A 24,541-nucleotide genomic window follows, 5' to 3' on the forward strand; every position below is an offset into this window, starting at 1 on the left:
AGCGGAAGTGGCTGTCGTGGGGCCGTGCGGCCCGCAAGGGCGGAACTGGCTGTCCAGGGAGAGCCCGGCGTGCAGATGGCGGGAGCCGGGCGCCGAATGGCTTCCCCCGCGAGGTTGGCGGGGCCCGGGAGCCCGGGGCAGCCGCAGGAGCGGCGACAGCAGCCGCGAGGCAGGCAGCGCTCGGGACCAAGGCCCGGGCCGCGCAGGTGGGTCTCACCTTCCTTCGGTGCTGTGGGCGCGCGGGAGAATCAGCCGGGTGAGCGGAGGCGCGAGGGCGTCTCCGGTGTGGCACCTGACCACCCTCCGGGAGCCGCCTTGGTCATCCTGGATGAGGTCAGGGACGATGGGCCCCTGGGCTCTCGGAGCGCCTCTCAGCCCAGCGTCCTGCGAGCACCCAGCTCAGGGACAGCCCCCGGGAGAGGATGCCCCCTGGACTGGCACGCGTCTCAGCAGCCGGGCTGGCGTGCGAAGCTCCTCTTCCCAGGCCCAGGTTCGGTTTCTCTGACTCTGCTTATGCTGGGCTTAGGACGCGTCTCACCCCTGCCTCCACCCCTTTCTCTTAACCAGCAAAGAAAAGAAGAAAGTGAATTGTAAGCCCAAGAACCGGGACGAACAGGAAATCCCTTTCCGGCTCCGAGAGATTATGAGGAGCCGCCAGGAGATGAGAAACCCCATCAGCAACAAGAAGAGGAAGAAAGAGGGTAATGTGCAGGCCCATGCCGGGTGACGATACAGCTGGGTCCCAATCCACGTAACCTGCCCAAAAGTTTAGTGGTGTTTCGGGCAGACGAAATCTGTCAAGACCGCACTGTCTGAGGGTGCGGGAGCCCTCACCGGACCGATGGAGGCCTGTGTCTCTAGGCCGAAGTGGTGGCTGGAGGCCGGTGGCGGTGTGGTTTCCGATGAGACTCCCGAGGGAGTCCCGGGGCCTCGTGGGAGGACCGTTGATTTCACCCCCAAGAGTAGCAAAGATGCATCAGGTTGGTTTGGATTTGAGAAAAGGTCTCTGTGGAACAATTGCGAGAGTGAACAAAAAGGAGAGTTCAAAATTGTGAGAGAACAAAAAAGAGAGTGAGAGTGGACACAGCAGGCTAGTGAGGCCCTCACAGATGAGAAATGATGGTTCCTGGGATCACAGTGCAGAAATGGGGTAGAGAGAAGTGGATGGTGTCCGAAGGTTAAGGAAGGAAATGATCAGATCCCCTCTGAGAAACTTAGCCTTCCCATCCTTCCCCAAGGCCATGTCAGGGGCCCACCTGTCAGCCTCTGCCAGAGAAAACGCTCAGAGCCCGTTGGGGAACAGAACAATGTGTTTTTGTGTATATATGTATTTATTTTCCCAAATATGGGACTAATTTTTCAGAAGTGCTGTTTTATAATTTCTATGTAAACCTTAAGCTTTTCATAGAGGGTTTTAGAGGCAAGGAAGGGGAGGACAGAGGAGGTACACTGGCTGTGGAGGAAGACAACACATTTTGAGCCATTGAACCAGCACGTTTTTTTGTTAAATTATTTAAAAGATACAAACTCACATATGTGGTAAAATCAGTAGCTCTGAAAGGTATGAAGTAGGACAGTCTCCTTCTGTCTCTGAATCCTTGAAAGAAACCACTGCTCATCTCTGTATGCCTTCCCGAGAGAGATACAGTGCATGTTTTCACATATTCACAGTGTAAAAGCTGTACTTTCAACCTAGATATTGCTTAGTGTCCTGGATTTTCCCTTACCGTGGATTTTATAGAGCTTTCCTCATCCCTGCATGCAGCTCTCCTGTGTTGTCTTCAACAGCTACGCAGTGAAGTCTATGGGTAACAGGAGAATTCATTTGACAGGCCCCCTATTGATGGATATTTTGGTTGTTTCTTGTTTGTTTTTCAGCCCAGCTGTGGTGGACACCACTGACATGAACTGTGGACTGTGGGGGTCCCATCCCTACAGGCATATTTGAGCCTCTTTAGCCACTGCAGTTGGGCTGCTCCCACCTGAGCCTGGTCTTACTTTTCTGGGGCCTTGGGAAGGGAAGCCAGCGTGGGCTGTCGGCCTGGCATCACCCTCTTCCTTCTATCCATCACACCATGCCCCCTCTGAGGTCTCCCTTTGTCCTCAGCCCAGGTGGCCTTCAGAAAGACAATGGAGAAGGAAGCAAAGGGACTGGAGCCAGATATCACTGTCCCCAAGTTCAGGCAGAGGAAGTGGGAGTCCAGTGCAGCCTACATCCAGCGCATGGAGCAAGAGGTCCAGCACGTGCTGTTCCTTAGCAGGAACCAGGTGGGCCGGCAACCCGAGGTGCTGGAAGCTGCCAAGAAAGAGAAATCAGAGCGGAAGAAAGCGTGAGTGGGGACTGGAGGTCTGGGGGAGCAGGGCTGGGGGTCCCCTGTTGTCTCCAGCAAAAACATTTTCTTGCCAGGAGACACCCACACCCCGCCCATGATTCAGGGAAGACATGGTCAAAAGTTAAAATCCTGGTCAGTCAGCGAGCATTTTCTCTGCCTCAGAGCTTCTTAGCCAGGGGTTTCAGGAGCACTCTGAACCCATGGAGCTCTGGACACCTGGCTTGGTCTTTGCCTTTCTCTGGAAAAACACTAAGGCCTCCAATAGCCAGGTGAGGCCAAGGGCCACCTGTCCACCCCAGGCCAGTTGTAGGGAAGTGGAGAAAGATGAGAGTTGGTACACTCCGGACAGCCATGCCCGCCCCCATGGGAGTCGGTGCCGTGGGTGGGATCCAGCTGAGACTGACACGCAGCTCTGGTCAGCTAGTGTCACCTTCTCTCCCTCGACCTGGGCCGGGGTTCTGTTTACAGTAGTCACCTTTCTGGTCCAAAGGAGATGGACAGCCTTTGGCTATGTCATTGGCACAGGCTCTGTGACCTCTCTCAGCCTCATCTGCTTGTCTGGAAAGCAGAGCTCCCGGCCTCTCCACTAGGCTTGGGTGAGACCCTAAGGGTTCCTGAGGGTGGCATCCAGCACTGGGAGAGAACCTACTGCCAGCTGCATGTCTGCCCTTCCTGCCCCCCCGGCCCTGGAGACAGCTGGAAACGAAGTCATGTGCCACCTCCATGAGCCTGCAGGCGGGGCTGGGAAGGTGATTTTAGCAAACAAGAGTCTTTTGAGATGTTTCTGCCTTAACTGCAACTTTGGAAGTGAACCAACCCAAAATTTTCATGAGCAGTTTCTCTGAAAGCTGTGAAAGTATGAGATTGTTTGCAACTTTGTGGAGTTACCTGTGGGATGGTCATTTTTGCACTCATGTTAGCTGATAACAATGACATCACAGGAAACCTGTGCCAGATACCGTCTATAAAGCTGCAGCCATCTCCAGAACTGTGGCTAAAGGCTCCACATTAAGGGGCCTTGTCACATCTCTGCTACTTTGCCAGGCCCTTCAGAGGCAGCAGCAATTGACACTTGGGGCTGGGTGGCTCCCAGGCGGGGCCTGTCCTGTGCAGCACAGGTGTCAAGCAGCACCCTGGCCTCCCCTCATTGCAGTAACCCAAAATGGCCCCCACCAAGACCCACTGACCTGGAACTTTGGAGGGGCCTAGGGGTCTGCACCCTCTGGCAGTTGGCTGTGGGTTACAGGTAGTAGCAGGAGTGGGGACTTGGGGCAGCCTTCATGGGCAAGGTGACCTCCACCTCCCCCCAAGTCCCGTGGGATGAGTGTTTAGGAGTCTGGGTGCCATTGTGCTTTCTTCCCCAGGTTCCAGAAGCGGCGACTGGATAAAGTCCGGCAGAAAAGGGAGGAAGAGGCAGCAGAAAGGCTGGAGCGAGAGCTGCTCCAAGGTCACTCTTTCCAAAGAGATTATGTCAGCCTAGGTCCCAGCAGAGGGGACTGGGGAGGGCCCGGGCACCTGTGCACCCAGGCAGACTGTGGCTCTGGGTGCTGGGACTGAAGTGGGTGTCTGTGCAGCAGGCCACAGCTATGCTCTCTGCCCCCAGACACGGTGAGGTTTGGCGAGGTTGTCCTGCAGCCCCCCGAGCTGACCGCCAAGCCCAGGATGCGCATGAGCAAGGGCCAGGTAAGCAGGGACGGGGCGGTAGGGAGCTGCCTGGCCTGGGTCCACAGACACAAGAGCACGGCCTTCTCGCTGGGCTCTCAGCTCTTGGACTGACCCGGGCTCTCAGGTGTCTTCCCTCCTCCGCGAACCTGTGTTTCCACCTTCCGTCTTTGTTCCTCAGCCTGGCAGGAAATTGCTGATGCTGAGAACACTTGTGAACCCCAGCAGTGTGTCTCAGCCTCCAGCCACCTCGCTGGCCCGACAGCGGATCGTTGGGGAGGAGAGAGAACGGGCCGTGCAGGCCTACAGGGCACTGAAGGGGCTGCAGCGGCAGGGGGCTCAGCCACCCTGCCTCCCTTCTGGGAAGAAGCCAAAGATATGCCTGTGATGGCAAGAGATGGGGGCTGCCGCACCTGGGTGGTCGAGGCAGCCCCGTGGCCTGCAGCCGAACCCTTTGCCTGGAGCGCACCCTGGGCTGAGGAGAGGGCTCCTGGTCTGTGCTCCCCCTTGCTTTCTCCCCTAAAAAGTGACTGCCCACCAGCCTGTGTCATGCAGGCTGTCTGATGTCCCTTATGTGGGGTTGAGACACAGACAGTTGGGCATACCTGCCATTGTTCCCAAGCCTAGTGTTACGGCTTTGTTCTGGACACACAGTTCAGACTTGACTCAACCCAGGGCCATTTTAGGGAGGGCCATTCCCGTAATCCTGTCCCTAAATGCCAATGCATTGTAGACACAGCAATTTAGGTCCACTAAGTGGATGATGGAGACTGCCAGGGTCAACAGTGCAGGTACAGCGCGGCTGGCAGCCCCAGCCCGACAGACCCAGGGTGAGGGCATTAGCATCTCCACCACTCAGGCTGCACAGTGCTGAGGCAGGTGGGGCCCGACCAGGCTGTGGTTTGGATGTGGAGGCTGATGGCGACACCTACACCAAGAGCGTTGGGGTTTGATCCTTATGCCACCCAGGTCTCAGGGGAGACCAGGTTTAGGATGGCTCAACAGCAAGGGCGAGGTCCTGCTCTGGGTCCTTCGCGTTAGGGGTATGTGCCGGAGTCCAGCTCCAGCAAGTCCAGGAGTCCCTGAAGGATGGATGGTGTTGGTGACTGAATGGATGAGGACACAGACACTAGCAAAGCTGAGCCTGGCCTTTAATGAAGAGTAGCAGCCTGATTATACACTCTTTGATTACATGAAGTACAGATATGAATCATTTAATTGACACATAGCACGGTTACATGAGTTTGGAGAATGAGATTACATCGTTTGGCAGGTCCTAGCAGTTAACTTGTTTCTAAGTAAGCTTTGTTCTTAGTTATTGCAGCCAGAAAATATTACAAAGGATAGGTAGGTGCCAGATTCTTGGAATCTAAAGTTCACTATTCTATTTTTTTAATGTAATTATGTATTATTTTTATTCTCATTCTTTCATAGCTATACTCCCATTCTTCATCTCCGGTAGGAAAGAAAGAGGCTCTAAAAGAACACAATGACCTTTTGGCGGACAGGGACAAATTTTACAGACTGTGCCTCAGACCCATTTTCAGTAAGACGAGGTTTTTCTGAGCTGGAGTAGGTAATGTCCTGTTGTCATTTGTTTTATAGTTTGCCAGTTCTCTGGCGGGCTAGCCACAGAATATCATGTGTTCTCTACCCACCTGTCGCCATTAATTGAATATGTCATTTGGAGGCCACGTAGGGGCAGGGGAAGGGACCTTGACCCAGGTAAATTTTCCCTATCTTTTTTCCCATAAGCTTGTGTCCAGTTCTCATGGGGTCTCACTCTCCCATCATCGGGGGTACTCACAAGGGCAGTAGTGGTTTTTTTCCAATTTCCTTTAGGGCCAGCACTCAAAATTTTCAGGGAGAATTGGATATGGCCTCTTCCCTGATAGGGGCAGCTTGAATTGAAACCGAAATAAGCAAATTTATTAGAAGGGGCATTTCGCGCAGGAGGGATATCGGGGTTGCTCCTCTGGGAAGGCCGCTATGCAGTCCCTTCCATCCTGATCCCAACAGGTGCTAGGTTCCCGCCAATGCCAGGGCCTGCAGGGTTTGAACCTCCCCACTGGCACCAAGGTGGGAGCAGCCAGGTGTTACCTGACCTGGGGTACAGGTGAGAGAGGCGGGGAGGCTCCAAAGCTTTTGGAAATTCAACATCAAGGAGGGGGTGCACAGTTGAGAAGGCCCAGCCCAGTCCCAGCCAGGCAGCCCTCAAAGAGTGTGGAGACTGGTGGGTCCTGGGGGTCCCTTTACCCTTCCCAGAGTTTGTATCTACGAGGAAGCTTATTTTCCAATTAAACATTTAGACTGAGGAAGCTGTACCTGAACTCAGGACTGGTATTCTCTTGGGGCCATGTTTGAGTGGCGGGTGACCCCAGCCCCTGCACACAGTGACCAGGGGTGCTGTTTGCGGTAGGTGGCTGGGACTCCCTCCTGGAACACGTGCAGCTGGACTGACCCTGGCTCTCGGTTATCTTCCCTCCTCCCCGAACCTGTGCTTCCACCTTCTGTTTTTGTCCCTCAGCCTGGATGGGCAGCAGGCCCACTTGCCCAGTTGGCATCCTTTTTATAGGGTGTTCTGAGACATGGGAATGGCATCAGGAACAGGGCGAGCAGGTCCCTGAGAAGGGCCTGTTTCCTGCACATCAAGTGCTGCATGAGAGTGGAGGGAGAAACTGGCTGTTAAGGGAAATTTGTCTTAAAACCAGTTTCCACTGGTCTGATAAAGTATGAAATTGTCTTCCCAGGCCCTGTCAGAGTGGCTATGAAACTAGTCAACTTAGCCCGGGCCAGCTTTCCCATTAGGGGTGTCACCAGGCCCGACTCTCACTTGTCAGAGACTAAGCCCGTGGCTGGAGGCTCTGCTCAGACAGCATAGGCCGGTCACCCCTTGAAACAGCCAAGTGCATGTCTCCTGGGAGTGCTTTGTGCCGTAGCTCTGAAATGGGGGGACATCTGAAAGCCAGCTGCTTTGGTCCCAAAGCAGAGAGCAGGAACCTGCAGAGGCTGAGGCTCTGAGCCTGCCACTCCGCACAGAGGAAGTGAGAGCAGAAGCCTGGAGCCCGATGAGTCCAGGCTGCTAGCTGAGGTCGGAAGCTGCCTATCCCGTGGCAGTGGGCTGTACAGTGGCCCTGAGGAGATGTGCCCAGGTCACAACCCCAGAACGTGTAAAGGTGAAATTTGGGAAAAGGGTCTTTGCAAATGCAATCACAAATCTCAAAATTTGATCACCCTAGATTTAGGGTGGGCCCTAAAGCCAATGACAGGTGTCCCTATGAGGAGAGGGTCCCACAAAGACAAGCCAAAATTCAAGTTCTCCAAGCCACTAGCAAAGGAGCACCAAAGGTTACCAGCAGCCAGCAGAAGCTCAGAGGCCAGGCAGGGTTCTTCCTCAAGCCTCTAGAAGGAACCGACCCCGCTGACCCTGTGATTTATCTTACAGCCTGCAGAACTGAGTGTAAATTCCCACTGGTGTAAGCCCCAGTTTGTGGGATTTGTTGCAGGGACCTTAGAATATGAACACACCAATCAACAGGTGTTCCCCGCAAGCCCCCTGGCTTAGAGGATGGAACGCAGTGGGATAGGACACCTTGACCCTGAGGTTCTGCGTTCCATCCCAGCCTCCCCCACCCTCCTACCTGCCGAACCCTTTCTGCAGGCTCCTCAGGGACAAATGTTTGCTGAACAAAGGAACCAGTGAACATGTCACTCTTGTTGGATTAGGCCTGGTTTTTAGAGCCTCATGTCGTGCAGCAGGGGTCACACCCTCAGCATATCAGAAACTCAGCAGGTTGGAGCTTGTGCTGTAGCTGAAAGCAGGCTCTGCAATGCCGTGCAGCCCAGACTCCGTGGGGAAAGGGGAGCTGTTTTCCCGGTAATTGGGGGACAGATCCCAGCAGCACCACCCCATGCAGTTGGACACCTAGACACGTGCAGGCTTGTCCTCTCCAGTCCACAGGACAATCTGCATTCAAAGGCCAGCTGTCAGGAGTTTCTGTAACCTGTATGCCTTAGTTTATCTGTCATTGCAAACTGGCACAGAAGACCACCTTCTGGGCTTATACATCAGGTCATCTTGTGTCTATAAGCACAAACTGCTGGAGGCCAAGGGACCCCAGCCTCTCCTCCTTGCCACAGGGCCAGCCAGCCACGTTTCTCCACAGGTAGTCAACTCTTGGTCTTATGGGTGTCCTGGAGCCAGCGCAGAACCTCTGACAAGCCAGTGCCTTTCCGAGCACTGATTTCTGCCGTGGTGATGTTCTGCTTGGCACAAGCAATGATGTCAGGGAGCCTGATTAATGACTTCATTTCCTCTACAGTCATGTAACAGGGCAGGTCACTGGAGTGAAAGAAGTGCTCTGTCAGAGGGGGCTGCCCCAGCCTCTGCTGTGCCCCCTCCCAAACGAGCCCCTCTCCTGGCTACACTCCCAAGGAGCTCCTCCCTGGGACACCCCCCGCACTCCCTCTGGGCTCACAGACCCATACGTTTTATTGAAGAGTATCATGACAGATGCTTCCGCCAGCTGCTCTGCAGAAAGGAGACCCAGGAGCTGCACACACGATGCAGAGAGCTGGGTGGGGCTGGAGGCGTCCACCATGAACTGGGGAAAAGGCAGTGGAGGTTGAGGCCACCCACTAACGGAGAGTCCCTGCCAAGTCTCCACCCTGGAGCATCACAGACCTCATGAGCAAATAAAGGGCTTTGGGGACAGGCAGGAGCAGAGGAAAATGAGTTGCATGAGTGACCTGGTGTCACCTGTTTGTTTCCACCTACATGGAAGTCTCTCTACTTGTGTGGCCATCAGTTCTCCCAGGAAGGGTCCTGGAATTTAGGGCACAGGATGGGACGAACCCAGGGGATGTAGAATTCAAACACAAACATAAAAACACAACCCAGGGGAACAGGACAGCAGGCGTCAGGCAGTTACCTCCGAGCACAACCACCCACCCTCAGGAAGCCCCTGAGTGTTCATGTCAGCCTGGAGACCAGCCTTGGGACCAGGCAGGTTCCCAGAGGGCAGCAACTCAAAGGGGGCCCTGCTGATGCGACTCTTGACTGACCCAAACTCCATCCTATACAAAGTGCGTCCAGACAATACCAAAAAGAGGACACAAGCCAAAGGAAGTTCAAAGGGTTGTGACCTACCAGGAGAGAATGGCAATCTCCATAGTAACTAGACCAGATGGGGGCCATGCAGCCCCCCAGCTCCCGGATGGTGATCTTTCTCTCGGCCACGATGTCAGTAAGGTTGGTGCCCACCTGTGGAAAAAACCCCAATGCAGGTAGAAAAAACAAGAGTTTTCCCATTGGATCTCCTGTATAGCAACCTGCCCAGTCCTTTACCTATACCCTAACAGGTTTACTTAAACCTTAACAGGCCCCCTCTCAAGGGCTTGGGCCCTAAGCAGAACCCTAAGGAAGAGGATGCTTCCAGGGGTAAAGGGCCCTACCCCTCAGGGCTCGCTGTGGCCAGAGCACCAATGCCCATCAATTGGATTCGCCCTCCGGGGCGACCAGAGGAAGCAGTCTAAACAGTGGTGAGGGGCGAGCGGTTCGGGGTCCCTCGCCATGCACCCACATCCGCAACCACAACAGCAGCTCTGTTCAGTGGAGCGCAGTTCCTGCCTCTGACACCTCACTCACCTTCCGGGGTCGTATCCAACACACTGACCCTCCACTTAAAACAGCCCGAAGATCTTAAAACCATAAAGGGCATGCCGACTACTAAACCTGCGGGAGGACGGACGCCTACCGTGGGCCGCGTCGGGGGAGCATCGCCCAGGGCGCCCTTCCCATCCGAGGAGCTCAGCTGTGCCGGGTGGTCAAGGATCCCGAGAGTAGAGGGAGCGGGCGGCGGCCGGACCCCGCCCCGAGAGCCCCCAAGCCCCACCTTTGTCCCCCAGGCCCCGGTGCCCGGAGACCCCCCCAACCCCGCCCCCCAACCATGGTGCCCCCGGCTCCTCAAACCCCGCCTCTAGCCCTGGTCCCTCGGGCACACCCGGCTCCCGGTCCCATAACCCCGCGCGGAAGAATAGTCTGCAGCCGCTTCACCAACAACGTTTTTCCCACGCCGGTGGCCCCCAGCAAGAGACACATCACAACCCCTCGCTCCTTCCGGCTCCCGTAATTTGGTGCCCCCGCGACGCAAGACCCCCGTCCGCCTCGCTCCCATTGGATAGGACTCGCCTCCAGGCTGCTCATTGGCTCTTGATGCTGAGGCTCAACGGGAGCGATCCTGTCGTCGCACAGGGTAAGCGGAAAGGCCCGCCTCTTCGTGGCTCACGACTGGGACCCGCAACGGCCGCGAGCGCGTACCCGCGGGGAAGGCGGAAGCGGAAGTCGGGGGCGCGCAGGCTCTAAATACGGAACGTCGCGGCGTCGGGTCCGGGTCCGGGGTCGCCATGGGGCGCGGCAGCGGCACCTTCGAGCGTCTCCTAGGTAACGCGGCTCCCGCCCCCTCCCAGCTGGGCCCCGAACGAGGCGGAACTGGAAGGCCGCCGCGCTACCTGGGCCAGGGGGTGGGTGCGCCGCCCCGGGTGGGCGCGCCGCGAGGCAGGGAACCGACGGAGTGAGGGTCCGCCGAGGAGGCCGGGCCCGTGCCGCGGCGACGGCGGCCGCCTAGCTCCCAAGGCGGCCGGGAGGGGCGGGGGCAGCGACGGCTCCGTGTGGATCCGGAGCGTCTGCCAGCATCCTGAGTCACGGGAACGGTGACTCAGGCGGTGAAGCGTCGGAGACCCCTCCCCTCCAGGAGTCCGCGCTGCCCGGGGTCGGGGTGGAGCCCCAGGGTCCCCCAGGAGCCTGCCCAGCCGCGGCGGTCCCCGCTCGGTTCGGGGAGGCGCCCCAGCCATTCCTGTTTGTCGGAGGTGCAAGGCCATCCTCTCAGAGTTTTTTGAGACCCTGGGACTGTTAAAGGGTTTTGCAGAAGCCATAGGTTTTAAGAAGGAAACCAGATGTTTGTGGGCATGTACCCTTCTCCCCCTGTGAAACTGAGCGCTCTGGGTTTGAGACGGGCGCTCGGGGTGCTGGAACGGTCAACGTCTTTCCTTGAAGTTGTTCCGGAGACCTCAGATGAGCCGCCCTCCTTGTTTTTGGAACATACAGGCAGCCCTTCCAAGAGCGATCTAGAAGTTACTGCCAGATAGGACTGAAAGCGGGCGCACCTAATTGGAACACGTAGTCGTCTTTTCTGGAGACGTGAGGCAGCCCCTCAGAGCGCATGTTTTAGGCACGGTGGTGACAGAGTAGAGGTGATAGTTGTAAGCGGTGTTTGTTGGAGAATCCTTCTTGGAGGTTGATGCTGTTTTCGCCCCACAAAACACTTCAAGTGGAGGGCTAGAGTCCGTGCTGTGCGGACTTGCCCCTACTGGGATCTCGTTGAATGGTTAAACTGATGAAAAAACAGTACTCTGAGGGGTGAGGTAGCAGAATTCTCTGCTGAGAAGCAGCTGAGCACAGTGTTGAATCCTGCTCTGTCCCCAGGAAGCTGTGTGGCCTCGTCTCTCTTCAGTTTCTTTACGTGCGAGAACGGTGGAACTACCTGCCTTAGAAGGCTGGATGAGAAGCGAGGGGGGCCTGTAGCATTGGGAACAGCACAGGACAGCCATTCTCTGTAATTTCTTCAGTTTCTTCGTCTCTCATGTGCGAAGGAGAGCACTTTGGTCGTCACTGTCGTGCATCAGGAGGGTTTTCCCGTGGTTTTCCGTCCGGCCCAAATGGAGAGGAGACAGTCCCCTCCACCCTGTGGCTGAGCTGAGGGGACTGTGTAGGGAATCGCAGAGCAGGATATGCCCTGTAACGATGCGTTTCTGCCGTAGACAAAGCGACCAGCCAGCTTCTGCTGGAGACTGACTGGGAGTCCATCCTCCAGATCTGTGACCTGATCCGCCAGGGGGACACGCAGTACGTGAGGAGGGCCTGTGCTCCCTCAGAAGCAGGGGAGGCTCACCTTGCACGGGGCTCGGGGCTCACTGATCCTCCAGGGGCCTGCGGCTTTCTGCCCTGGAGGAAGCTGACCACATTAGGCACTTAAGGGGAAGACTGGGTGGTCTGCATGACAGGATTTTTGAGACCCAGGGACAGTTAAAGGGTTTTCTCTGTACAACTTGGAGGTGCAGGTTACAGTAATGTTTGCTCGGAATTCTTGACCAGACAGTGGGGGGGCTTTTCTCATCTTAGTTGCTGAGATTGTTTTCTTCTTTGTTTCTCTCTCTGCTTTCACTAATATATATTTTTTTCCAGAGCAAAATATGCTGTGAGTTCCATTAAGAAGAAAGTCAATGACAAGAACCCACATGTGGCCTTGTATGCCCTGGAGGTAGTCCAACTCCTGCACACTAGTCGCCTTAAGGGTCCTTGCCCAGTGGCCAAGATGGCAGAGTTGCATCCACACTGTGGCCTTGCCTGCCTGCTGGGGACTGGGGTGGGAGTAGTGCCTCAAATGCTGAGGCTGACAGACATAGGGCCCGAGGGTTGACTCTGGTCTCCCTCCTTGGCTGTCCCTGGTGACCTGTTCCAGTGGGGGGGCCATGTGGATCACTGGCTACTGCCAGACCCAGAGGTGGCTGCACGGGCCCTTCCGATGGGCCTGTCAGGGTCTGCCTTCTCATGGGGCGGTGGGCCCATCCAGGGTGGGGTCCCTGCCCTGAGCAGCAGCCCCACCCTTCCCTTCTTTGGGATCTGTAGGTCATGGAGTCTGTGGTGAAGAACTGTGGCCAGACAGTTCATGACGAGGTAGCCAACAAGCAGACCATGGAGGAGCTGAAGGAGCTGCTGAAGGTGCCCTCAGAGAGCAGGGAGGTCCAGCGGGGCCAGCCGTGTTTCCGGGTGCTTACTGGCACCCGCGGCAGGAGCGATGCCGGGCAGGGCGGAGGACAGGAAGGCTGGTGCTGGGAGTCCCTGCACTGCGTGCAGACTGCAGCCCAGTCAGGCTGGGTCTCACCAGAGTGAGCTGGTCTTACATCTGGGGGTTGTGGAAAGCTTCCCGGGGCAGGGCTCAGTGCCCCGGCCTGAAGGGCAGCGGGTGCTCACTGAGTGCAGGAGAGGTGGTGGACGGAGCTGCATGCACGAGCAGCCAGCGAACAGCGTGCGCAGGTGGGTCCCAGGAAGAGGCCAGAAGGGTCCTGAGCAGGGAGGCACAGGAGTTGGATGTATCTGTGGGGGAGAGTTGGGTAGAGACAGCAGAGCAGGGGTTCCATGGGGAGCAGGTGTCACACCTCCTGTAGCAAAGGAGGAAAAGCCCCCAGGGCCCCTAGAGGTCGTCCCAAGCCAGCCACTCCTGCAGGGATTGTGATGTGGGTGGCGACACCGGGAGGCTGTGTGACGTGGAGTCAGGTGCAGCCACTCTCTGAGGTGACAGGGTGTCCCTCGGAGGTGTGCCGGCTGGGGGATACAGCTCACGTAGCATCTCTGCCACCACCAGAGGACCGGGCCACAGTTTCCAGGGCCTGAGGCGCCTGTGGGTCCTTGCAGCCAAGAGCCCACCTGGGACCTGAACTGACAGCAGGGCTTCTCCAGTCTGACTGGTGGCCAAGGCCAGTCCCACCTGTAACTGAGAGAGTGGACAGGTTCAGAACCTGGCACAACTGTGTCCCCGTGCTGCCCATGGTCTGAGCCAGTTACTCCCCTCTTGGAGGAACAGGGTTATGACGGGATGGTGGCGGGGGTTCACTGACTAGACAAGGGTTACGGGAAAGGACCAGAAGCCCAGCTGTGAGCTTAGCATCTCCAGGAAGCAGCTTTCTTGTCCTGCCACCCTCCTGCATGTCATGCATGGCCAGTGTCCCCGAGAGAGCTCTAGAATGTGACTGGCTGTGCCCTAACCCGGTGTGAGTGGTGGCTCTGCATCTGGGGCTTTCCCTGGTGCAGGTACTCCACCCTCCCAGGCCCGCAGTGACCAGGAGGTGGCCGGTCACTACACACCTGTTTGCTCAGTGCAGGCCTGGCTGGTCCTATGTGTTAAAACGTGGTGTCGGCTTGGCTAGGGTGGGTTGCAGACCAAGGGAATTCTGGGGCCAGTCAGGCTCCTGTGGGGCAGGAGGAAAAAAGGCAGTTACAGAGTAGTGGAATTTGGGGAGCTTTGGCCTTGGGGGTCTCCCAGTTTTTCCTGAGTTTGTCCTCAGGGAATGAGGTTCTGTGAGGAGGGCTGGGCCTGGGCAGTGGTCAGCACATGGTGCCCCTGCCTTCTTTGAGGGCCCCTCCCCTCCTGGCTGTAGTAATGGGGTCTTGGCAGCTGCTTCTTCACACCAAGAGGTCTCTTTGCCACCTGCATGTCCAGTGGCCCTTCTGATGCTCTTCGTCCTTCTCTGCAGAGGCAGGTAGAAGTGAACGTCCGAAACAAGATCCTGTACCTGATCCAGGCCTGGGCGCATGCCTTCCGGAATGAGCCCAAGTACAAAGTAGTCCAGGACACGTACCAGATCATGAAGGTGGAGGGTGAGTGCTGGGGAGGTCCGGTCCCAGGCTTGGGACATGGCCTTCAGGAACTGAGGGGCCTCCCTGTGCCAGCTGGGCCCAAGGGAGCTGTGTCCAGCCAGTGCAGGGCTGGGGGATGGTACCTCACTTTGTGAGTGGTGGTGAGAGCACGGAGCAGGTGTCCCCACAGGGCAGCATGGGCTCATCCCTAATCTGGGCAGTTGAGTCCGTCTTTCCAGACTTCACATGCCCCATCAGGGCAGGGGTGGGTGGTGTGGCAGACAACACAGTGACAGGTTAACAGTCACTCGTGTCTGAGAGTGCTAGGTCCTGCTGGGGAGCAGGCAGCACACAGGCCAGACCTGAGCATGAGCGTGAGCCCAGGAGAGGGGGTCTGGGCCCTGTACCCCACAGTGGACGCAGTGCCAAAGTCCTGGGCTCCAGCAGCCCAACTGCCGAGGTGCTGGCCAGAGCTGGGGAGCCCAGGAGGGCTCAAGTGGGTGCGTGGCCACTGAGGTGGGGGTTTTAGGGACCCCTCTGTGTTCCTCCTGGCCATTGCAGCGGCCACGGAGAGCTAGTGCATTCTGCAGAGAAGGCAGTGGGTGTGGCCGCATTCGGACTAGGCAGTGAAGGATACGTCTGGGCTGAGCAGAGCCCTTGGCCACGTCCCCTGGTCCTAAAGTAGGGGCATCGAGCACGAGCAGGGGTAGTATCTGGTGGCTGTGGAGTGGGCAGGGCCATGTGGGGAACGTGATGAGGGTCCCATCCAGGTTGGTGGGCTGGCCTCAGGCCCTCAATCCCTGCGTTGGACATCGGATTCTAGGTGTGTGTACATGTCTCCTTTCCTAGAGAATTCATGCAAAGCTTTCTGAAGTTCCCAAGGGGTCTGGGCCTCAAAAGAGCCTTGGGAGTCCTGCCATGAGCAGTACTAGGATGTGTAGTTGGCTGGACTGGGCGGTTGGGAGGCAGACAAGAGGCCCAGGGACCTGTGAGGCTTTGACCTGGTGGGAGCAAGCCTGGCTCTTTGCTGTGGACGCCGGAGCAGAGTGCCCATGGGGAACACCCTCATGGGCCGAGATCCTGGCATGCGGTCTCTGTGCCTGCCACCCGGGGTGTGTGGAACACCTCTCATAAATCTTTCTGGGGAGGTAGAAACCAAGAGCTAGCACATAGCTCCTCAAGGTCTCACCACAGACCGTGTGAGGACATGCAAGTGACTGTCCCCCTTCTCCAGGACACGTCTTCCCAGAGTTCAAGGAGAGCGACGCCATGTTTGCTGCAGAGAGAGTAAGTTTGCGGGTGCTGGGAATCTAGAACTTGAGTGCTTTTAGGAAGCAGAAGGGTCTGGCTCTCAGGAGCAGGGCTGCTGTTTGTCTTGGCAATGAGGACATCTGACTGTCTCAAGTGGACCGTGCAGCTGTTCCTCTGCAGGCTGAGATCCAGGCTGTTGGAGGTGTCCTTGGGCTCTGCTAGTGGGCTCATGTGGCTGTAAGACAGATGTTTACATGTTCCCAGAGCTGCGGGAACTCTTCATTGCTGTCACCATTTATAGAACAGGAAAGCCCTCTTGGAGGGAGGGTCCTTCCTTGAGTCTGCAGTGGCTTGGCTCACCCTGGGGTCTTCCCCCTTCTGTGGGGAGCGGGAGTCCTGGCAGGGAGGCGGGGCTGTGTCACCTGACCCTGCCCGCCGCCCCCAGGCACCTGACTGGGTAGATGCCGAGGAGTGCCACCGGTGCAGGGTGCAGTTTGGGGTGGTGACCCGCAAGGTGAGTACAGCCAGCCTGGACCGCCCTGAGCAGCCACAGGGGAGGGTCTGGCAGGTCCCAGACCACCCACTGCTACCTGGAGGCCCTGCACCCACTGAAGGGCCTTCCCCTCTGGGCCGTGGCTGGGGGTGTGGGGGGCAAATCCAGCCCTTAGCTGTGTGGCCAGCGTGGTCCTCAAGGCCCTGGGGCCTGATGGTCAGTGCCGCCAGGTGAAGCTCTGGTGGGATTTGGTGGCCCACTGCCTCCTCTCGGCTGGCCCTACCTGGCTGGCTCAGGCCCTCGAGCCGTCTGTCTCTTCCGCTGAGGCACAGGCCTCAGGCATTCAGGCCAGGGGCCGGGGCGTCTGAGCAGACCCCCCTCATTGCCCAGTCCGTCTGTCAGCACCATTCCTGCACAGTTCCTGCCAGTCTTTCTTTTAAATTCAACTTCCGGTGCTCTCTGAGGCGGGCGGGCAAGGCGTGCCAAGGGGCGGGGGCCTGACGAGGCCGCGCCCTGACTGCCCGCGTCACAGCACCACTGCCGGGCCTGCGGCCAGATCTTCTGCGGCAAGTGCTCCTCCAGGTCCTCCACCATCCCCAAGTTCGGCATCGAGAAGGAGGTGCGCGTGTGCGAGCCCTGCTTCGAGCAGCTGAACAAGTGAGCCCCGCTGCGCACCCCATCGCCCTGGGGGCTCCCCAGCCCAGGCGTTTTCCGGCCCTTGTCTTGCGTGATGCAGACGTCTCGGAAGGACGCGGCCCCGTGCGGGTCTGTCTCCTGGCGGGACCCGGGCAGCGTGGCTGGGCCAGAGGCCCATGCTGTCTGTGGGTCCCAGTGCCGGTGGTGACGCTGGCCCCTCGGGGCCGTGGTGTCCTCCCTGTGCTGCGGAGAGCCACAGCCTGGCCCAGAGTGTGTTTGAACCTTGCTTCTGGGAGGGGGCTGTGGCTGAGGCCAGGTGACCAGCTGGGGTCCCGAGGCCCTGGGACAACACGGCTGCTTTGTGGGTCCAGCCTTTCTGTGACGGTGTGGTTGTCATGTGGGTGTGGGAGGGAAGTCCCAGGCGGTATCCTGGAGGACTCGGGGGCTGGGGGCTGGTGCTCGCCACCCCCAGCCTCCTGTCGCCTGCAGGAAAGCAGAAGGAAAGGCCTCCACAGCGGAACTGCCCCCGGAGTACCTAACCAGCCCCCTGTCGCAGCAGTCCCAGGTACTGGCCCCAGCCCCCCGGGGGGTGCCTCTGCCCTGGGCCCTGCTCACCAGCCTGTCCTTCTGCAGCTGCCCCCCAAGAGGGACGAGACAGCCTTGCAGGAGGAGGAGGAGCTGCAGCTGGCCTTGGCCCTGTCACAGTCAGAGGCCGAGGAGAAGGAGAGGATGGTGAGGCGGGGGGAGGCGGGAGGAGGCGGCCTGAGGCTCTGCGGCATCGGGTGGTAGGGGAGCACGCCTGCATGTTTGGGGAGGGCAGAGGAGTGTGGAGGCTGGGCCGTGCCGGGGTGCTCCCCACAGACCTCTTCCTGGTTCTCCCACAGAGACAGAAGTCTGCGTATGCTGCGTACCCCAAGGCAGAGCCTGTGCCCGTGGCCTCCTCGGCACCCCCCGCCAGCAGCCTGTACTCGTCGCCAGTGGTGAGCCTGCCCTCGGGGGCTGGGACAACTTCCCATGGAAGGTCTGCCCCAGAAAGGAGGTGCCATGACCCCTGGGCACACATCAAGGGGCAGCCTGGCCTCCACAGCTCTTGGCTCTGGTCAGGGGCCCCCTGTCCCACAACCCCTAGAGCAGGAAGAAGTGGGGAGCCCTGGGGTCAAAGGTGTCTGCCTTGTGGTTTCACCCTGTGGCCCTTCCAGGACTTACTTTCTGCAGGGGTCGACCCAACCTTTCTGGCCAGATCCCATGTAAGTAGGGGTGGGTGGCCAGGGGTCAAAGATTCAGAAAGTCACTTGGAAGCTGTGCAGGGCTCTGCTACAGACAGCCTGCTGCCTACCTATTGGGACCATCTGTGTGGTGACGGGAGGGCTGGCAGGACGCCTCTGCCTTCTCATGGTTAGGGAGCCTCTTGGGGCCCCTCAGACTGGCTCTGGCCATCCTCTGTGTCGTCGTAGCAGCACCACCTGGGCCTTCCAAATGGTGGTCCGGGAGGAGCTGGACCACGAGACCGTGGCCCTAAGACCCTGTGTCTCCCCAGAACTCATCGGCACCTCTGGCTGAGGACATTGAACCTGAGGTGAGAGTGTTCCTGGGCATGGGGCCTTCCCCTCGCTGCTCCCCAGCTCTCGGGAGTGACCCCCTGTTGCCTGTGCAGCTTGCCCGGTACCTCAACCGGAACTACTGGGAGAAGAAGCAGGAGGAAGCACGGAAGAGTCCCACCCCGTCTGCACCTGTGTCCCTCACGGAGCCTACTGCCCTGCCCGGGGAGGGGCACGCAGCGCCCTCAAACACGGTGGAGGTGAGGGGCTGCTCCTGGCCTTCCTAGCCCACGGTCCCTTACTAGAGGCACTGGGACAGGCCAGGAGCCTCCCTCTTCTGCTGGTCTCTTCCAGAATCCCCTCCCAGAGACAGATTCTCAGCCCCTGACCCCCTCTGGTGGCCCCTTTGGTGAGGTAAGCTGGGCTCCCTTCACCAGGCTGGGTGGAGAACAAAGGTCCTGGCATGCAGAGTGCCAGGCCCCACCGAGGCACCTATCCTGACACGAGGGCCAGCCTGTGCCCAGAGAGGACCTTGGAGGCTGGCTGTCATCCAGAGCTTAGCCTCTTGCTGCCTGTCCTGAACAGACCAGAATATTCTAGGGTGGTCTGGGACCACCCAGATAAGTCCTTGCCCTATTCTGGGGCTTCTAGACGCTGTTGGCCATTGGAGTAGGAAACCAGGGCCTTTGCAGGGAGGCAGGTCCCCTGTCGCCACCAGTGGGAGACCTACAGGGAGGGGCGAGGGGCAAAGAGCCCGGCCAGCCAAGCTCTGGCCAGCTCCATCCTGGCCGGCACCCTGCTTGTGGGTGAGCGCAGAGCCTCCCCAGGCTTCAGTTCCCACGTTTATAAAGTGGGTTGCTCAGCGTGCCCCTCTGCGGGGCCACTGAGAGTGTCAAGCCAGAGACGCGTAGCAGCCCAGAGCTCAGGGCCTGGCACGGCGGGTTTGTGCAGGGGGTACTGCCAAGGCCCCTGTACAGGGTGGTCCTGCTCAGGGGGTGCTCAGTGATGCCCAGCTGGACCCCATTGTGCCCCAGCAGCAGTACCAGAACGGGGAGTCGGAGGAGAGCCATGCACAGTTTCTGAAGGCTCTGCAGAACGCTGTCACCACCTTTGTCAACCGCATGAAGAGCAACCACGTGCGAGGCCGCAGCATCACCAACGACTCGGCCGTGCTCTCGCTCTTCCAGTCCATCAACGGCATGCACCCCCATCTGCTCGAGCTGCTCAACCAGCTGGATGAGCGCAGGTGTAGGTGCCGCCGGGGGTGCCCCGGGCCCTTGGGGGGGCGGTCCCAGTGATGAGAAGCATCCCTCAGAGCCAGGGGCTCTGGCTCTGCCCTCTCCCCACAGTGTACTACGAGGGGCTGCAGGACAAGCTGGCGCAGATCCGCGATGCCCGGGGGGCACTCAGCGCCCTGCGGGAGGAGCACCGGGAGAAGCTGCGCAGGGCGGCCGAGGAGGCCGAGCGCCAGCGCCAGATCCAGCTGGCCCAGAAGCTGGAGGTCATGCGCCAGAAGAAGCAGGTGTGGCGGCCGGCCCCGCTGTGGGGACGCGGGGGGCATGGCTGGCCCTGACCGCCTTGTGGCCCACAGGAGTATCTGGAGGTGCAGAGGCAGCTGGCCATCCAGCGCCTGCAGGAACAAGAGAAAGAACGGCAGATGCGCCTGGAGCAGCAGAAGCAGACCATCCAGATGAGGGCCCAGATGCCCGCCTTCCCCCTGCCCTATGCCCAGGCATGCGCCCACCGCTCGTCCCACCCCCACCAGGGACTCAGTGGTAGAGAACCTCCCTGACAGCCATCTCTTTCTGTCCCCAGCTCCAGGCCATGCCCGCAGCCGGAGGTGTGCTCTACCAGCCCTCTGGCCCTGCAAGCTTCCCCGGCACCTTCAGCCCAGCAGGCTCAGTGGAGGGCTCCCCCATGCACACCGTGTACATGAGCCCACCAGCACCGGCCGCCAGCGGGCCCTACCCCAGCATGCCTGGGGCTGGAGCAGGTAACAGAGGCAGGCAGAGGTGCCAACCAGCCAAGATGAGCCCCAGACCACCACTTTTTCCTTATCTTTATTATGGCATAATTTCAGGTCTACAGAAAAGTTAAAAGAATGGTACAAAGAGATCCCCAGACACTAATATCTCGCCACATTTGCATTCTCCACACATATCCAGGTGAGCACATGTGTGCACACCTTCTTCCTGACCCACTTTAGGGGGTAGGTAGGCAGGTGTTGTTTCCCTTGCACCTGGGATTCAGGTGAATCTTCCAGAACCAGAACGACCTGGTGGCCCAGGCAGGCAGACAGGAGCCCCCGGGCTGTGCTGCGGCCTCACCCACAGCCGGGCCCAGCTCCCACAGTTGCCCAGGTTGCCTGTTGTGCCAGTCGGAAACCCCTCGCGTATGTGGTATTCAGGTGTCCTGCCTCTTTCGTCTCCCCTAATCCGGAACCAGCCTCCGTCCGCATTTGCTTCATGTGGCTACTCAGCACTGACCCATGGTCTCACAGAGCACCCCGTGTGGGTTTGGCAGGCCCTCCAGCAGGACCCTCCAGGCTCCTGCTGGCTGGCTGTCATGGAGCTGTGTGATGTTCTGTGAGCAGTGAGCCCTTACCCATTACTGGGCGTGTGGTTTGGGGGGGATCTGCCAGGTTTCTCTATTGTAAAGTGACTTTTGGTAATTAAGTGTTCTGGGTAGAATAAGATTTACAAATACTCTTCTTTTTAAGTTCGTATCCACTAGTATTAGTATTTTTTGCTTATTTTGGTTTGAGCCCACTGTGACACTGGCCACAGGGTGGCTTGGTGTCCTGTCTCTGCCCTGCTTGTTAGGTATCTCTCTGCTGGAGAGAACACCGTCCTTTCTCCTTAGTCTTGTCTCATTCAGATCAGTGTGGACTCATTTTACTGAAAAGATTACAGGCCTTCATGCCCACTGTTTGTTTTGGTGCTCAGATTGCTCCGGTGTGGCCCAGGGGAGCCCTGCAGGCCGCCTCCCGTGTCCTGGCACGCCCCAGCCCATTTCAGATGCTCTCTTTTTTGGTACAAGATGTAACCTGTGGTCATGGCTTCCCAGCCCTGCAGTCGGCCATCTCTCCAGGGAGCCCTGTTCCTCCAGTGGAGGATGGCGTTAGAAACAAGATCAGGTGCTGGGTGTCACCGCACCTCAGCAGACAGCAAGGGCACGTGTGTGTATGTGTGTGTGTGTGTCTGAGCGGACGTGCACCCATCTGTCTGCACACGTTAAACTGACTTTACTCCAACTCCATGTTTGTGGCTCCCGCCTCTGGTCTCTGTTTGCTGGTTTACCTGTTCCTAGAACAGAAAGTGGTTTCAGGAATGCCAGCCCAGGCCCTGGGGGACAGTGCCTCCTGACCAAGTTTACTATGTCTGTGGTCTGGTGTTCTTAGACTGAGGGCTCTGGGACCAAGTGGGCCCAGAAGGCACACAGCAGGTGTCCCACCCCTTCTGCATCACTAAGTCCCCTTACCTGGTTCACTTCCTCCACCTGATTGGGTTTCGTGGTTCCTCTCATCCTTGTTGATTTCATTTCTTTTCCTTTTGTGAGAATGTGAAACATGAATTGGTCTCTAAAGGCAAAAGAAAAAGGGAAACTCAGAAGTGACCCACAATACCCTCCCCATGGTAGGGTTGAGAGCTCTCTCTTACCCCACAGATCCCAGCATGGTGAGTGCCTACATGTACCCAGCAGGGGCCGCTGGCGCTCAGGCAGCCCCCCAGGGCCCGGCAGGGCCCACCACCAGCCCAGCCTACTCATCCTACCAGCCTGCTGCTACCCAGGGCTACCAGGTAGGTGGGCAAGGCCGCTCCCTGCCCCCACCAGGTCCTTGCTCTCGGGTGCGGGGCCCAGCTCCTGTCACACCTCTTTCCTTGCAGAATGCGGCCTCCCAGGCCCCACAGAGCCTGCCAGCCATCTCCCAGCCTCCACAGTCCAGCACCATGGCTTACGTGGGGAGCCAGTCGGTGTCCATGGGCTACCAGCCCTATGGCATGCAGGTGAGGGATGGAGATGGGGAGGGTCGTCCTGACTGGGGAGGCCCAGGGTCCTGTGCTGGGAGGCCGGGGAGCACTGGGCAGGCTGCTCAACACCCCTGCCCCTCCAAGGGTCCCCCTAGCTGGTTGGCATTGATTTTTCCAAGACAGAAACATTTTCATTTATCTTGCTACCTGTCTCCTTTCTCAGCATTGGGGGTTTGTTAACACTTTTGCAGAATCTCATGACCACCCTCCCCAGCCAAGATGCGCCTCTGCCGCCCCCGCAGCAGCCCTACCTCTCGGGGCAGCAGCCCCTGTATCAGCAGGTGAGCTCTCCCAGGGCTGCTGCCGGGAGGAGTGGACTGTGCGGGCCAGAAGGACTCAGGCGTACACAGCAGCACCCAAGGCCGCACAGTCACACATTTACTTACAAGCTCAACTCCATAGGTGGTGGGGAACTCCTGGGGTCAGCCCTACCCCGGGACAGGAAGAGGATGGAGAGCATGCCCAGCCGGGAGGAGGGCTTCACGAGGCCCGGGCACAGCCCAGGCTAGGCTTGATGGGCTACACATGGGGGCAAGGCCAGGATGGAGTGTGCTAGAGAGAAGCCCTTAGAGGGTGGGAGGCTGGGGCCTAGAAAGACCCATGGCCATGTGTCCCTCCCCCCCGACAGATGGCACCCTCCAGTGGCCCTCCCCAGCAGCAGCCCCCCGTGGCCCAACAGCCGCCGGCACAGGGGCCACCAGCACAGGGCAGTGAAGCCCAGCTCATCTCCTTCGACTGACCCAGGCCTGGAGCTCACTGGCCAGAGTAACACTAGGTTTCTCCGAACCACCACCTCCGTCTCTAACTAGTGCCATCCTCCTGCCCGCCTCTGTCCTCTCCTCACCACGTAGTGTCCCTGCTCCATGTGAATGGGGTGGTTCTTCACCCCAGCCCCCGTCCTTTCTGTCCTTGCCTGCTGCCTCCATGTCCCCAAGGCCCCAATGTGCATTGTCCCTGTCTCTGTGAGTTGGTCTCTGACTTCCTTCCCCGGGGCTGTGTCTCGGGGAGGAGGGTAAGAGGGAAAGACCTTCTGTGAGAGGAAGCCCCCAGCCCCACATCGGCCATTCTAGGGCTAGCTGGAGTGGGAGCCCCTCTGCCCTCACAGCCCGCACCATCCATCCCCACCTGTGCGTCCTCGGGGCCTGTGGTCTGTGACTGGCGTGTGCTCTCCCCAGAGACCCCCCTGTGGCCCCAGGCTGTCAGCAGCAGCACTCCTGGCCTTCACAGAAATGGGGGCTTTGTCTCCAGCGTCTCTGCTTCTGAACTTCTTTCATCCAGTCCCCTGAGTAGATGGAATGGAACTGATAATAAAATGTCTTTCAGCAAGTGTCAGAGTGTCTGCTCAGAAGGAAGGTGGGCAGCTGGTGGCCGGCCTGCCCACCCCAGGCCCGGCTCCACAGCAGTGTCCGTGGAGCTGTGTTCACTGGGGGGCCAAGCGGCTCTGCCCTGACTCCTGGGAGAGACCCGTGGGGCCCACTACTCTAGTCTGACTGCAGCCTAGAGGGAAATGTTTAATACAGGCCTCCAGCCTCTGGCACCCAGAGTTCAGAACATTTCATACACCTTAAACACCCAAACCTTAGGTGACGTCAGCATTTCATTAGCTCTTCTACGAAGGAATGAAGTTGTTTATTAGGCACAGAGGTTACCAGAACTCCAGTTAAAGGCAGGGCCAGGATAACAGGAGGGTGCTTGGCAGAGGGCAACCCTGCTTTCTCACTTTGACCTGAAGTCGGGACTGCTTCAGCCCTGACTAAGAAGACCATCTGTGGTACCTGGGACAGCTGGGAGGAGACACTGCACGCTACATACAAAGTGCAAAGGCTCCGGACCCTCACTACAGACGCTGGCAGAGGGCTGGGGACAGCTGCAGAGACCCGAGCCGAAGACACCACGAGCCAGATGTGTGGGCGCTCGAAGGGAAGCAGACGGGAGTGCAGAGGACTTGAGCAGTGGAGCCAGCCAGGGCTTACAGAGTCTGTTCTAGGTGAAGACCGGTCTCTCCGCCCAGGACCCCATCATTCGGACCCTACCAGGGCTCTGTCACCACCCGTAGCAAACGCTGTGAGCAGAGAATCCCGAGCCCTGACCGGGCCTCGCTCCTGTGCTGACGGGAAGGCAGTCGTCTAGGGGGAGAGAACCGGAGAGAGCAGCGGGGTCACCCCGTGCTACGTGCCACAGGC

General features: G+C 58.6%; 3 protein-coding genes across 8 annotated transcripts; 2 read left to right on the forward strand and 1 right to left on the reverse strand.

Moving 5' to 3' along the window:
- The first annotated feature begins 6 nt into the window (after positions 1 to 6).
- Positions 7 to 6,319, forward strand: CCDC137 (coiled-coil domain containing 137). 2 transcript variants are annotated; one of them, XM_036910619.2, is made up of 6 exons: positions 10 to 206; positions 568 to 701; positions 2,108 to 2,330; positions 3,698 to 3,780; positions 3,937 to 4,016; positions 4,177 to 6,319. In XM_036910619.2, the coding sequence occupies exons 1-6, from the start codon at positions 76 to 78 to the stop codon at positions 4,381 to 4,383; spliced, it is 858 nt and encodes a 285-aa protein (XP_036766514.1). In that variant the 5' UTR covers positions 10 to 75; the 3' UTR covers positions 4,384 to 6,319. The 2 variants fall into 2 exon arrangements, with proteins under 2 accessions (XP_057357801.1, XP_036766514.1); XM_057501818.1 differs by lacking the exons at positions 3,698 to 3,780; positions 3,937 to 4,016; positions 4,177 to 6,319 and adding an exon at positions 2,859 to 3,677 and having other exon boundaries at positions 7 to 206.
- ARL16 (ADP ribosylation factor like GTPase 16) lies at positions 5,128 to 10,322 on the reverse strand. Of its 3 annotated transcripts, XM_036910624.2 has the most exons (5): positions 10,035 to 10,110; positions 9,752 to 9,810; positions 9,145 to 9,258; positions 8,484 to 8,599; positions 5,128 to 8,337 (listed from the first exon to the last, which is right to left on the reverse strand). In XM_036910624.2, the coding sequence occupies exons 1-5, from the start codon at positions 10,093 to 10,095 to the stop codon at positions 8,166 to 8,168; spliced, it is 522 nt and encodes a 173-aa protein (XP_036766519.2). In that variant the 5' UTR covers positions 10,096 to 10,110; the 3' UTR covers positions 5,128 to 8,165. The 3 variants fall into 3 exon arrangements, with proteins under 3 accessions (XP_036766519.2, XP_057357806.1, XP_057357805.1); XM_057501823.1 differs by lacking the exons at positions 9,752 to 9,810; positions 10,035 to 10,110 and adding an exon at positions 10,186 to 10,322; XM_057501822.1 differs by lacking the exon at positions 9,752 to 9,810 and having other exon boundaries at positions 10,051 to 10,110.
- On the forward strand, positions 10,306 to 23,685 carry HGS (hepatocyte growth factor-regulated tyrosine kinase substrate). 3 transcript variants are annotated; one of them, XM_036910592.2, is made up of 22 exons: positions 10,306 to 10,437; positions 11,814 to 11,898; positions 12,238 to 12,313; positions 12,682 to 12,774; positions 14,307 to 14,430; positions 15,644 to 15,696; positions 16,106 to 16,174; positions 16,686 to 16,810; positions 17,279 to 17,354; positions 17,423 to 17,521; positions 17,674 to 17,769; positions 18,327 to 18,365; positions 18,444 to 18,587; positions 18,682 to 18,741; positions 19,362 to 19,575; positions 19,677 to 19,849; positions 19,919 to 20,059; positions 20,143 to 20,320; positions 21,994 to 22,127; positions 22,215 to 22,334; positions 22,550 to 22,639; positions 22,987 to 23,685. In XM_036910592.2, the coding sequence occupies exons 1-22, from the start codon at positions 10,401 to 10,403 to the stop codon at positions 23,095 to 23,097; spliced, it is 2,337 nt and encodes a 778-aa protein (XP_036766487.1). In that variant the 5' UTR covers positions 10,306 to 10,400; the 3' UTR covers positions 23,098 to 23,685. The 3 variants fall into 3 exon arrangements, with proteins under 3 accessions (XP_036766487.1, XP_036766488.1, XP_036766489.1); XM_036910593.2 differs by having other exon boundaries at positions 19,365 to 19,575; XM_036910594.2 differs by lacking the exon at positions 18,682 to 18,741 and having other exon boundaries at positions 19,365 to 19,575.
- The last annotated feature ends 856 nt before the right edge of the window (positions 23,686 to 24,541 follow it).

This window comes from Manis pentadactyla, chromosome 4 (genome assembly GCF_030020395.1).
Source record: "Manis pentadactyla isolate mManPen7 chromosome 4, mManPen7.hap1, whole genome shotgun sequence".
Classification (NCBI taxonomy): domain Eukaryota; kingdom Metazoa; phylum Chordata; class Mammalia; order Pholidota; family Manidae; genus Manis; species Manis pentadactyla.